The 14,291-nt window shown below is 36.6% G+C and overlaps 2 protein-coding genes and 2 pseudogenes across 2 annotated transcripts; all 4 read left to right on the forward strand.

The window, feature by feature from the left end:
• Positions 1 to 571: 571 nt before the first annotated feature.
• LOC132192048 (probable glutathione S-transferase) lies at positions 572 to 1,679 on the forward strand. Its single transcript, XM_059607236.1, has 2 exons — positions 572 to 978; positions 1,104 to 1,679. The coding sequence occupies exons 1-2, from the start codon at positions 670 to 672 to the stop codon at positions 1,455 to 1,457; spliced, it is 663 nt and encodes a 220-aa protein (XP_059463219.1). The 5' UTR covers positions 572 to 669; the 3' UTR covers positions 1,458 to 1,679.
• Positions 1,680 to 3,396: 1,717 nt separating this feature from the next.
• LOC132191993 (glutathione S-transferase U8-like) lies at positions 3,397 to 4,715 on the forward strand. The gene is made up of 2 exons (XM_059607164.1): positions 3,397 to 3,845; positions 4,127 to 4,715. The coding sequence occupies exons 1-2, from the start codon at positions 3,534 to 3,536 to the stop codon at positions 4,478 to 4,480; spliced, it is 666 nt and encodes a 221-aa protein (XP_059463147.1). The 5' UTR covers positions 3,397 to 3,533; the 3' UTR covers positions 4,481 to 4,715.
• Positions 4,716 to 7,369: 2,654 nt separating this feature from the next.
• LOC132162642 (glutathione S-transferase U8-like) lies at positions 7,370 to 8,445 on the forward strand (annotated as a pseudogene).
• A 63-nt stretch (positions 8,446 to 8,508) lies between these two features.
• Positions 8,509 to 9,557, forward strand: LOC132162448 (probable glutathione S-transferase; annotated as a pseudogene).
• Positions 9,558 to 14,291: the final 4,734 nt, after the last annotated feature.

Consider the following 14,291-nt stretch of genomic DNA (forward strand, 5'->3'; position numbering starts at 1 on the left):
CTGTCACACTATCATAATTTTATAACAATTATATAAGAATCTACTAAATAATGCGTATTAAAGTAAAAATTGGTTTGTTTGATAATAATAAAAAAAATAAAAATAAAAACACAAAGAGTGCCAAAATACACTTATAAAAAAAATGAAGCTTTTAAAAAGTTATTAAGACACATATTTTTCAACGCAACCGACTCTAAAAATCTGAAAACATAAAATAAATTTAATGATTGGCTTTTTATCCAAGTCTTTTGTTTGTTTTCTTTGTTTATGGATAAGTACTGCTTCCTCCCCAAGGCAGTAACTAGAAGTCTCCATGCTGCGAAGTTGCAACAACCACCAACTCCAATGTTTAATCATGAATAATGACCATGTAATAAATTTAATGATTAGCTTCTTCCCCAAGTCTTTTTTTTTTTCTTTGTTTTTGATAAGTTCTTCTTTCCCAAGGCAGTAACTAGAAGTCTCCATGGTGCATGCGGCAACAACCACCAACTCCGCGATCCAATGTTTAATGAATAATGAATATAATAGCAAGCGTAGAAGCTTATCGGCTAAGTAAGCTCTTGGATCGTGGCTCTATAAAAGGGCATCACACCCAAAAGAGAGCCAAGCACCACAAAAATTACACCACAGTACTACTCTTTAAACTGAAGTTCTCCAAGTCTCGTAATGGCAGAAGAAGTGTTGTTGTTTGGTGTGTGGGCAAGCCCCTATAGTCGCAGAGTAGAGTTGGCTCTGAAACTCAAAGGTGTTGACTACAAATACATAGAGGAAGATTTGACCAACAAGAGTCCTTTGCTTCTCAAATACAATCCCATTCACAAGAAGATTCCGGTTCTTGTACACAACGGAAAGCCTATCGTGGAGTCCCAAGTTATTCAATATATTGACGAGATATGGCAAGGCTATCCCATATTGCCCAAAGATCCGTATGAGAGAGCCATTGCACGTTTCTGGGCCAAGTTCATAGACGACAAGGTAATTAATATCTTTTCGATCTCTTAACTTCAATTATAGTGTTTGTTTGTTGGTTTTTTATAATCTTTCTTCAATTCAGTCCGCCAAGAAAAATTTTGAGTTTTTCTTTTTATTTCTTTGGTCAGTGCTTGCCGGGGGCATTTAAAGCTTACTTGGGTGAAGAGAAAGAGCGTGAGAAGGCTGTGGAAGAAACGTGGGAGGCTCTTAAGATTTTAGAGGAAGAGTTAAAGGAAAAGAGGTTCTTTGGAGGAGAAAGTATAGGAATGGTAGACATTGTCGCTAACGCCATTGCCTTTTGGCTTGGAGTTTTTGAAGAAGCTTCGGGAGTTAAGTTGTTGACAAGAGAGAAATTTCCCAAACTTACCAACTGGAGTCATGAGTTCGTGAGCAGCATTGTTGTCAAGGAATGTCTGCCTCCAAGAGAAAAACTAATTGCCTATTTTCGAAATCGCTTTGGGGGCGCCAATGCTTCGAAATAGACGAATTTACTATCAACACTCACAGTAAAGTGAAAATCGCTCACATAATAATCCACCATTGTAATAAGTGGGCTTCTACCGTGTGCTTGTAATTTCATCTTATTTTCTGTCATTGTGTCATGAATCTGTTTTTCTTTTCTTTTTGTTTAGTAATTTTCAGGCTTTTAAAGTTTATGTGTGTAATGACCTATCTTGTAATTCCATGGTTTCTCATTTCTTTTATCTTAGATGAATTTATGTTTCAAAGATTTGGGTCCAAAGATTACCAAATAATACTTAAAATGAATGGTAAATTATAAGCGCCAAAATGAGGACACTACAAGAAATTTGGTCATTAGCAACCAAACTATTAGCGGCGACCCAAATGTTGCCGCTAATGAGGGGTCATTAGCGGCAACTTTGAAAGTTGCCGGTATTTAGCTTTACCGTCCACTTACTACCAACTACCAAATAGCGGTCGCGTGTTGCCGGTATTTGTAAATAGCGGCAACTTTTTCCTCATTAGTGGCAACTTGGGGTCGCTGCTAATGACCATAATTTTTGTAATGGGAATTTGTTCTCAAAGGTTGAATTATGCATATTGGAATCCACTTTTTATGGTTTATAAAATAAGAATTATAATTTGGATGAATCTTATAAAATGATATTGTTAGGCATTTACCATGCATTAATATTTAAATCATTTATTCCATTAAGCTTTTTATTCTTTAGGGGTGGGCTGCATGGGTTGTCTATCTTCAATGAAAGACTTCAAGACAAATTATAATTTTTTAGAAATGTATCCGATGGAAACTAACTACAGCGTCGATAATTACCCTTATTTGTAGCACAAATGTTGTACGTTGTAGACTAGCCTCAGTTTTTTTCTTTTTTTTTTCCTGAGGCCAGAATTGAGAAGAGATAGATAATATTTCATTAAAAAAGAAAAATAAATAGTTTATAAACATACCAATTTCAACCGATTATTGTGGGATTACCTCGTGTAGAGTCTATTGCGTATTAATTAATGGTATATGGATATCATACAAATCTCTCGAGGGCTTGAGAGCCAAAACTCCCTCCTCCTATGGCAGTTTGTGTATTTGGGTTTTCTTAAGAGAGAGACATTGGGGAAGACAAAATGATTCAATCCCGTTAAATATTTGTTAATATGTGATTAGAAAGAGAAATGCACTCTATTTAATTATGACCACAAGCTAATAATTATTTAACAAATGTGGTGCACAAAATTATGGACAAAGTTATCATATAATTTACATCGGATAAAAATTTTTCACCCTAATCTATTAAATTAATATTTGTCTTTAAAGAAACGTAGGCATTGTAAAAAAATAATAATAATAATAATAAAAGAGTACAAAACTGGATTATTTCAATTTGGAGAAAAATTTTAGTCTCAAAATCATACTAGTATTCAATGTACTTTTCATTTTTGGTAAGTTTTGTATTTAAGATATCATTTAATAATATAGTTGTTTTAGATGCTATTTTTTGTTAAAAATAAAAAATCTACAATATTTTGAATGGTAGTTGGTTTCAATGGTTTTGAGTGGCATGTGACCGTCGGGATGACGCATTCTACGATGGTTCTGAGGTAAGGAATGACGCATGAAATTGTCTACCTTCCCGGAACCTAAGCTATTGTTAGATCTGTGTGATTTTTGGCTTTTGACAAATGGAATCTGAAAGTTGACCGTTGACGGATCCATTTTATAGCATCACTGGGAATTTCTGTATGCAACCACCGACAACTCCACGATTTAGTAGACCATGTGCTTAGAAAAAAGTTGTTTTTATTGACTACGTGACAGACACAAAGCCTTAATTATCGGCTAACAATAACAAAAAATAGTATTTAGAAAAATTCATAAAAAGAATATCATATCCCCAAGACAATAGCTACAAGTCTTCGTGCAACAACCACCAACTCCAGAATTTCATGACCATATAATAACAAGCGTAGAAGCTTATCGGCCAAGTAAACTCTTGGATCGTGGCTCTATAAAAGGGCATCACACCCAAAAGAGAGCCAAGCACCACAATCTTTCAAAGCGCAAGAACTCGCAAGTGTCTTAAATGGCAGAAGAAGTAGTGCTGTTTGGTACGTGGGGAAGCCCCTTTAGTCGCAGAGTAGAGTTGGCTCTGAAACTCAAAGGAGTTGAGTACAAATACATAGAGGAAGATTTGACCAACAAGAGTCCTTTGCTTCTCAAATATAACCCCATTCACAAGAAGATTCCTGTCCTCGTACACAATGGAAAGCCTATCGTGGAGTCCCAAGTTATTCTGGAGTACATTGATGAGACATGGCAAGGATATCCCTTGTTGCCCAAAGATCCGTACGAGAGAGCCATTGCACGTTTCTGGGCCAAGTTCATAGACGACAAGGTAATTAATATCTTTTCGATCTCTTAGCTTCCTTCAATTATAGTGTTTGTCTTCTAGTTTTTGGATAATCTTAGCAGCTCATATGTATATGAAAAAGATAAATCCAAAATTCCTTTCTACATTGCAGTCAAAAATATTATAGCACATGGGTCCGCTAATGTTGGAATTGTCTACCAATTTTGCATCATTTCTATAAACAAACGTTAAATAATCAATCCACCGAGAGACATGGAGGGAAAATGCAGCTGATCAGACTAAAATTTGAGTTTTTCTTTTTTCAGTGCTTGCCTGTGATATTTAAAGCTTTGTGGGGTGATGAGAAAGAGCATGAGAAGGCAGTAGAAGAAGCATCTGAGCTTCTAATGTTCATAGAGGAAGAGCTCAAGGAAAAGAGGTTCTTTGGAGGAGAGAGTATTGGAATGGTAGACATTATCGCTAACATCATTGCCTTTTGGCAAGGAATTTTTGAAGAAGCTTCGGGAGTAGAGTTGTTGACGAAAGAGAAATTTCCCAAACTTATCAACTGGAGTCATGAGTTCGTGAGCAATAGTGTTGTCAAGGAATGTCTGCCTCCAAGAGACAAACTAATTGCCCATTTACGAAAGCGCTTTGGGAGTCATAATGCTTCCAAATAGATGAATTTATCATGGACACTCACAGTTGGTGAAAATCGCTTGCATAATAATTCACCACTGTATAGCAAATTGGCTTTTGCGCCCCATGTGCTTGTAATTTCATCTTATGTTTTTGTCTTTGTGTAGTGACACTGTTTTTCTTGTTCTTTTCGTTTTCTATTTTTCAAGCTTTAAGTTTATGTCCGGCAAGCAAAGCTCAATCTTGTAATTCTTCAAAATGATGGTTTCTCATTTCTTTATCTTGGATAAATTTATGTCATGTTCAATGTTTTGGGTTCAAAGGCCGACTTACGTATATCCGAATCCACTTTTTATGGTTTATAAATAAGAATAAGAATTTCGATAAATTGTTTAAAATGATTTGTTAGGCATTTACAATGCATTAATATTTAAATAAGTTATTCCAACCCAAAAAAATAAAAAATAAAAGGAGTTAACTGTGCTACAGTATCATAGAACACGTTAAATACTTGTTAATATGTGATTAGAAAGATGTACTCTATTAAATTATTTTAAAAATGTGATGTACAAAATTATGGAAAAAGTAAGGGAAAACTTCACTAAGGACCTCCAAATTTCACCCGTTTTGAAATACCCCTCCTGAACTTCAAAATCTCTCAATTTAGTCCTCTGAACTTTCAATTGCTTTCAATTTGGACCCCTCCGTTAGATTTTAAACGTCACATGATGTTTATACCCTTGACTTTTGTATAAAATTTCAACTTCTAAAATGTTTTTTTTATTTTTATTTTTAAAAAAAAAACAAAAATTAGAGATATTTTGGTCTTTTTTGAATTTTTAACGGCTAAAATTAATGGAATGGTTCAAATTGAGAGCAATTGAAAGTTCAAGGGACTAAATTAAAAAATTTTGAAGTTCAGGGGATATTTCAAAATGGGTGGAAGTTTGGGGGTCCTTAGTGAAGTTTTCCCAAAAAGTAATCTATAAATTAGAGAAAAAATTTTACACTCCAATCTATCAAATTGATTTTGGTCTTTAAAGCAAGTAATAGTGACCTGCATTTTTACTTACATGCTCTAAGAATAGAACTAGGTACCGAAAAAAAAAAAAAAAAAAAAAACTGTCTCGAAAATATACTTGTATTCAATGTACTTTTCATTTTTGGTAATTAGTTTATTGTATTTTGGGTTTAAATAGTTCATAAACAAGGAAGCCCAATGCAGAAATGGATCCAAGACCAACTTATTTGTCAGAATCCGATAGAAACTAACTATAGCATCGATAATTATCCACCTATTTGTCGCGGAAATGTTGTAGTAGACTTGTAGTAACAAGTTATACATGAAATATCATAAAACGTTTAAAATTATTTTAAATTTTGTCGCATCAAAACTAAAATGTAAAAGAGGTAACTTCACTGAAAATTCTTGAACTTTCACTCGATTTGATAAACTTCCTCCTAAACTTTAAAATCTCTCAATTTAGTTTCATAAACTTTCAATTGCAATCAATTTGGACATCTTCGTCAGATTTAGCCATTAACTTTTAACAGCAAATCCTAAAAAGACTAAAATACCCCTAATTTTCATTTTTTTTTTTTAAAATAAAAAATAAATAAAAAGGAAAAAGACCACGCAGGTCAAGCTGGCCAAGACCCGCGTGGGTCCCTGCCAGAGACCTAGAGACCCTTTTTAAAAAAATAATAAAAATAAAAAATAAAAAATAAAATAAAATAAAAAGTGAAAGTGAGGGTAAATTTGGATTTTTTTTTTTTTAAAGTCATGGGTATAAACATCATTATTTTACTTTTAACGTTTTAAATCTAACGAAATGGTCTAAATTAAAAGTAATTGAAAGTTCAAATAACTAAATTTAAAAATTTAAAAATTTAAAAAGAATTTATCAAATCAAGTGAAAGTTATTGTTGAGCCACTACTCTAGGGCATTGGGAATGATAATTCATACATGTCATCGTCAGTTGCTGACATCATCCCTTATCTCAATTTCTTGAGACGTATAAGAGATCATCACTGACCCCTCTGCAGTCAACGTTCTCCCTCTATTAAGTTGTTGCCCAAAAAAATCATCTATTATTAATTGGCGTATAATTTTATTTTAGAGTTGACTCTTGAGTAATATATTTTGGGCCCAAATGTTACCGACACTTACTAAAAAGAATTCGGTCATTTTATGGCCATTTTATGAGTGCTGTGAAAGGACATTTTATGGCCATAAATATTGGTCATTAATTTTTATTTTTACAGATTCTTGTTAATTTAAATGTTGATTTTTATTGTCACATTATTATAATTGTACAACAATTATATAAGAGTCTATCAAATAACACAATTACTCTGGATGTAAATTCTTTCCAAAGTCCATATCGTGAGCCGTGAGGGGTTTGTTCCCATGTTTGACTTGCTAGTAAAGGGGATCAAGCTTAAAACAAAAAATTACTTTAACAGTTTTACTTTTCAACATACTTTCAAACATAATCTAAAAGTGAATTACTTAAAGAATTTAAAAAGTGCTTTTAATACAAAGTTAAAATTGGTTTGTTTGATAAAAAAAGAAAAAATTATAAAAAATTAAAAAAAAAATAATGAGACCTATTAAAATACACTATTAAAAAAATGAATCTTGTAAAAAGTTATGAGACCTATATTTTTCAACACAACCGACTCTAAAAATCTAAAAACATAAAATAAATTTAATGATTAGGTTTTTCTCCAAGTCTTTTGTTTGTTTTCTTTGTTTCTGGATAAGTACTGCTTCTTCCCCACGGCAGTAACTACAAGTCAACAACCACCAACTCCAATGTTTAAATGTTTAATGAATAATGACCGTGTAATAACAAGCATAGAATCTTAACCGCTAAGTCAACTCTTGGATCGTGGCTCTATAAAATGGCATCAGACCCAAAAGAGAGCAGCCAAGCACCACAAAAAATTACAGCACAATACTACTCTTTAAACTGAAGTTCTCCAAGTCTCGTAATGGCAGAAGAAGTGTTGTTGTTTGGTGTGTGGTTAAGCCCCTTTAGTCGCAGAGTAGAGTTGGCTCTGAAACTCAAAGGTGTTGACTACAAATACATAGAGGAAGATTTGACCAACAAGAGTCCTTTGCTTCTCAAATACAATCCCATTCACAAGAAGATTCCGGTTCTTGTACACAACGGAAAGCCTATCGTGGAGTCCCAAGTTATTCAATATATTGACGAGATATGGCAAGGCTATCCCATATTGCCCAAAGATCCGTATGAGAGAGCCATTGCACGTTTCTGGGCCAAGTTCATAGACGACAAGGTAATTAATATCTTTTCGATCTCTTAACTTCAATTATAGTGTTTGTTTGTTGGTTTTTTATAATCTTTCTTCAATTCAGTCCGCCAAGAAAAATTTTGAGTTTTTCTTTTTATTTCTTTGGTCAGTGCTTGCCGGGGGCATTTAAAGCTTACTTGGGTGAAGAGAAAGAGCGTGAGAAGGCTGTGGAAGAAACGTGGGAGGCTCTTAAGATTTTAGAGGAAGAGTTAAAGGAAAAGAGGTTCTTTGGAGGAGAAAGTATAGGAATGGTAGACATTGTCGCTAACGCCATTGCCTTTTGGCTTGGAGTTTTTGAAGAAGCTTCGGGAGTAAAGTTGTTGACAAGAGAAATTTCCCAAACTTACCAACTGGAGTCATGAGTTCGTGAGCAACATTGTTATCAAGGAATGTCTGCCTCCAAGAGAAAAACTAATTGCCTATTTTCGAAATCGTTTTGGGGGCACCAATGCTGCTAAATAGTCGAATTTACCATTGACACTTACAGTAAAGTGAAAATCGCTCACATAATAATCCACCATTGTAATAAGTGGGCTTCTACCGTGTACTTGTAATTTCATCTTATTTTCTGTCATTGTGTCATGAATCTGTTTTTCTTTTCTTTTTGTTTAGTAATTTTCAGGCTTTTAAAGTTTATGTGTGTAATGACCTATCTTGTAATTTCATGGTTTCTCATTTTTTTTATCTTAGATGAATTTATGTTTCAAAGATTTGGGTCCAAAGATTACCAAATAATACTTAAAATGAATGGTAAATTATAAGCGCCAAAATCAGGAATTTGTTCTCAAAGGTCGAATTATATATGCATATTGGAATCCACTGTTTATATCCGATAGGAATTTGTTGTTTGGTGTGTGGGCAAGCGCCTTTAGTCGCAGAGTAGAGTTGGCTCTGAAACTCAAAGGAATTGACTATAAATACATAGAGGAAGATTTGACCAACAAGAGTCCTTTGCTTCTCAAGTATAACCCCATTCACAAAAAGGTTCCTGTGCTTGTACACAATGGAAAGCCTATAGTGGAGTCCCAAGTTATTCTAGAATATATTGATGAGACATGGCAAGGATATCCCTTGTTGCCCAAAGACCCGTACGAGAGATCCATTGCACGTTTCTGGGCCAAGTTCATAGACGACAAGGTAATTAATATCTTTTCTCTAATTACCTTCCTTCAATTTTAGTGTTTGTCTGCTGGTTTTTTATAATCTTCCTTCGATTCAATCCACCAAAAAAAATTTTGAGTTTTTCTTTTTTATTTCTTTCGTTAGTGCTTGCCAGCGACATTTAAAGCTTGCTGGGGTGAAGAGAAAGAGCGTGAGAAGGCTGTGGAAGAAACGCACGAGTTTCTTAAGTTTCTAGAGGAAGAGCTAAAGGAAAAGAGGTTCTTTGGAGGAGAAAGTATTGGAATGGTAGACATTATCGCTAACGCCATTGCCTTTTGGCATGAAGTTTTTGAAGAAGCTTCGGGAGTAAACTTGTTGACGAGTAGAAATTTCCCAAACTTACCAACTGGAGTCATGAGTTCGTGACTAACAGTGTTGTTAAAGAATGTCTTCCTCCAAGAGACAAACTAATTACCTATTTTCGAATTCGCTTAGGAGGCGCTAATGCTTCCAAATAGACAAATTTACCATCGACACTCACAGTTGGTGAAAATCACACACATAATAATCCATATTGTAATAAGTGGGCTTTTGCCGTGTGCTTGTAATTTTATCTTATTTTCTACCTTCGTGTCATGACTATTTTTCTTGTTCTTTTCAGGCTTTTAAAGCTTATGTGTGTAATGACCTATCTTGTAATTTCATGGTTTCTCATTTCTTTTATCTTAGATGAATTTATGTTTCAAAGATTTGGGTCCAAAGATTACCAAATAATACTTAAAATGAATGGTCCGAATTTGATTGCGTTTTTTTTTTTTTTTTTAACAATGACTAATTCAACAATTAATTGTAATCACCATATCAGCATTATAAAATACTTTATAAAAAAAATATAATTTTTACTATTACTCTTATATTTTAATAATTTATAACATTACTTTTTTTTTTTTTTTTTTGAAAAGAGAATCCAGACTTGTATTGATTAACAGCATTCCTGCTCAACAAGAACAATCTCCTGGATACATATAGGACATTCCAGAAACCAAACTTGCTCTACAGTGGAAACAAAAGCAAACTTAGCTAATAAATGGGCAGCCTCATTGCCAGTTCTTCTAACATGTTTAGCCTCCCAGTGGGCTGCCGTGTTAAGCAATAATTTTGCCCCTTCAATCAGATGTCCATAACTCCGCATGCAAATTGAATCTGTACGTAGAGATTGTACAATCTCTAGTGCATCACCTTCCACCTCAATCTTATGGAAACCCCTTCTAGAACAGAAATCAGCCAACTTCCACGCACCATAAGCTTCTGCAGATGAAGGGTCAAGCTGAGCAGAAAAAAGAGTACTAAGCGCTGCTACAACCTTTCCTTCATAATCACGAATTACTATACCAATACCTATCTTCCCTCTATCTCGATCAACCGCAACATCCCAATTTGCCTTGACTGAACCCATATTCGGCGCCTTCCAACTAGCTTCCAGCAAGATGTTTGGCTTGAATAGGTTATCACGACGGACTTGGTCAGCAGAATTGGAGGCCTCTTGCTGCTCTTTTGCTCTACGAATTAACAAGGAAGGAGACAGAAATTCGCCACCAAAAACAACATCATTACGTCTAAGCCAAATGAGCCTTGCTGTAATAGCAATAAACTGTAAGTCTTCCATTTCAAACTTGTCATGCATCTGTTTAAAAATGTTCAAAAAAGAGTCCTCAATCACAGCACATTTTTGGATCCGGGAAGGGCATTCAAACCAAACATCCGAAGCTGCTGGACAATTCCAAAGAACATGACTTACTGTTTCAGGTTCCATCTTACAAATGGGGCATATAGGATCTTCAATCACACCTCTTCTATGCAGATTCTCCCTTGTAGGTAAGATATTAGCACAAGCCTTCCAAATAAATGACATTAATACTCGAGGTCCCCTTACACGCCAGATATCCCTCCAGATTTGGATGCTATGGTCTGTATTGGAGCTACTGCCTATAGTACTTTCCATCATGGATTTAGCAAAATGATAGGCACTTCTCACACTGAAATCTCCCTTAGAAGATCCTACCCACACCATACGATCACTTTGTTGTCTAGGACATATAGGCATACTACATATAGTATCTGCTTCTTCCTTCCTAAAAATGCTATAAACCAGTGCCTTTTTCCACCATTTAGTATCTTCATCAATCAAAGAACACACCCTAGCATCATACTCAAGAGTATTAACAGGAGATTGTACTGCATAAGTAGTTGGTAAAGGGATCCACCGATCCTGCCAGACTTTAATTGACTTGCCATCTCCTACTCTCCACATCATACCCTCCTGAAGTAGTTTCCTGGATGACCAAATACTTCTCCAAGCATATGAGGGTCTTCTCCCTAAATTGGATGTTTGAAAAGATGCCTTAGGATAATATTTCTCCTTAAAAATCTGAGCAACCAAGGAGTCATTATTATGAATGAGCCGCCAACCCTGCTTAGCAAGAAGAGCTAAATTAAAACATTCCAAATCTCGAAACCCCATCCCACCTTTCTCCTTTGCCCTTCCAAGCTTCTCCCAACTCATCCAAGCCATTTTAGTGTCATTCTCCTTATGCCCCCACCAAAACTTAGACATCATGGAATTGATCTCATGGCAAAGCGTTTTAGGTAGCAGAAAAACACTCATCGAATATGTAGGAATCGCCTGGATAACTGCTTTAAGCATAATTTCTTTCCCAGCTTGAGAGAGAAACTTCTCTTTCCAGCCACTCATTCTATCCCAAATCCTCCCTTTTATACTAGAAAAAGCAATCCTTTTTGATCTACCAATTAAAGCAGGAAGCCCTAAATATTTCTCATACCGTTGTGTGGAAGAAACCCCCGCAAGAGATAGGATATGAGCTCTTGTATCTGCCGGAGTATTCCTACTAAAAAACAAAGAAGTCTTCGTCTTATTCAATTTCTGACCTGAAGCTCTCTCATAGGTCTCCAAAATCTCCTGAATATGCTCCCATTCAGTCCTATTCGCTTTACAGAATAGAAGACTATCGTCAGCAAAAAACAGGTGGTTCAGTCGAATGCCCCCTTTAGTAACCGGGAGACCTGTGATTCTTCTTCCCCGTTCCGCCTTTTGTAATAGGAAACTCAGCCCTTCCGCACATAGTATAAAAAAATAAGGTGAAAGTGGATCTCCCTGTCGGATGCCTCGGGTCGGTATAATTTTGCCATAGGGTTGCCCATGAACTACCACTGAATACGAAACAGTACGAACACAAGTCATGGTCAGATTAACCCACCGATCATTAAACCCAATCTTACGCATCATCAACTCCAAGAAATCCCACTCCACCCTGTCATAGGCTTTGCTCATATCCAGCTTAAGTGCCATATGACCCTCCCTCCCCTTCATTCTACTATCCATGGTATGTAGAGCTTCAAATGCCACCAATATATTATCTGTTAGAAGTCTACCTGGTATAAAGGCACTCTGGGTAGAAGAAATAATATTGGGTAACACCCTCTTCATTCGGTTAGCTAACACTTTAGCAATAATCTTGTAAATAACATTACAAAGACTAATTGGCCGAAATTCTGTAATTCTAGTAGGGTTGCTAACTTTTGGAATAAGAGCTATATTGGTAGCATTGATATCCTTATCAAAAACATCAAAATTGAGAAAATCAAGCACTGCATGACATACCTCTCCTTGCACTGTTTGCCAAGAGTTTTGATAAAAACAAGCTGAAAAGCCATCCGGACCCGGTGATTTCAACGGATGCATTTGATGGAGTGCACATTCCACTTCAGCAACTGTAAAAGTCCTAGTTAGTGTGACATTCATCTCCTCCGTCACTCGGGCACCCATACCCTCCAAACACTCATGCACACCTTGGACTTCCCCTGCCGTAAACAAGGCTGTATAGTAATGAACAAAAGCTGCTCCAATTTCATCTTGCTTCCTCCACATGGTCCCAGATTCATCCACAACCTGTTTAATCTGATTAATTTTCCTTCTATGGCTCGCCCACGCATGAAAGAAAGAGGTATTCCGATCCCCATGTTGATACCAATTCTGTTTGGCTCTTTGCTTCCATTTGAGGTCCTCCTGCTCCATTATAAAATCAATCTCATGCTTCAATATTTTAATTGACTCACAATTTGCTGGTTCCTCATCCCGCTGCAGCAACTCCAGCTGTTTAGTTTTATCTTTGATTTTCTTGGTAGCATCTCCAAATTTACGTGAACTCCAAGAAGATAAATCAGCTTGACAGTTAGCCAATTTCTGCTTTACCACCTGCATTTTGGACCCTCCTAACCCGCCACTGACCCAAGCTTCTTCCACCACCTGCTTATAGTCTTCGTCTACCATCCATGAGGCTTCTATTTTAAACTTCTTAGAATAAACTGTACGCCTCATCTCTCCACCACCCAGCCGCAAGCAAAGTGGTTTATGGTCACTGGATCTCGCCGCAAGTACCCATACTTCAGACATCTGATGCCCTTCACACCATTCACGGTTCCCCACAGCACGATCAAGACGCTCTTTTGTGAAATCATCCCCCTCTCTACAGTTGGTCCATGTAAATAAAGACCCTCTATAGCCTAAATCAGACAATGAGCAGTCTTGTAATACCTCCCTGAAAGCTTCCATCTGCCCCTCTCTTGTCATAACCGTCCCGAATTTCTCAGATTGTGACACAATCTCATTAAAGTCACCGATCACCAGCCATGGTTCTGGAGTGAAATACTGCAAATGCCGCAAGAGTGCCCATGACTCATATCTTTTTGTCCAATCGGGATGCCCATAGAAGGTCGTAAGCTTCCAAGAACTGTCACTGTCTTCCTGCATGACTATGGAGTTAATATGTCTTCTTGAAAAGTTTTGTATTTCCAGCTTAATATCATTCCTCCAAAAAAGAGCAAGACCCCCGCTACTCCCCACCGGGTCCACCACAAAAAGACCCATGTAACCCATTTTCACCCGAAGAAATTCCAGCTTATACTTCTGACACTTTGTTTCCATAATAAACAAAATGTTGGGATTATTCTCCTTTACCAAGAGGCAAAGGTCACGAACTTTCCGAGGGCTCCCAATTCCCCGGCAGTTCCAACTTAACAGATTCATAATGCTAGGCGGGGCTGCTCAACAGCCTCCGCCTGTGTGGATTTACTTTGGTAAGAATCAGCCATTATCTTTCTACTTTTCTTACCTGCATTCACCCCCTGCTTTTCAACCACTCCGCCTACTGCTTTCCGCTTCTGCTCACCAAAGGAACCCGAAGCCCTTCCTTCTTCTGAAAATTTCTTAAACCGAGCTTTCTTCTTCCAAGTGCGTACACTCTTCAAACCTGGCCGTGATATCCCTTCCTGTGGTACCTCTGTAGTATCTCCTCCATTCGGTTCCATTTCATCACCACATGATATAGACTTCTCTGCATGCAAAGTATCTA

This window comes from Corylus avellana, chromosome ca9 (genome assembly GCF_901000735.1).
Source record: "Corylus avellana chromosome ca9, CavTom2PMs-1.0".
Classification (NCBI taxonomy): Eukaryota; Viridiplantae; Streptophyta; class Magnoliopsida; order Fagales; family Betulaceae; genus Corylus; species Corylus avellana.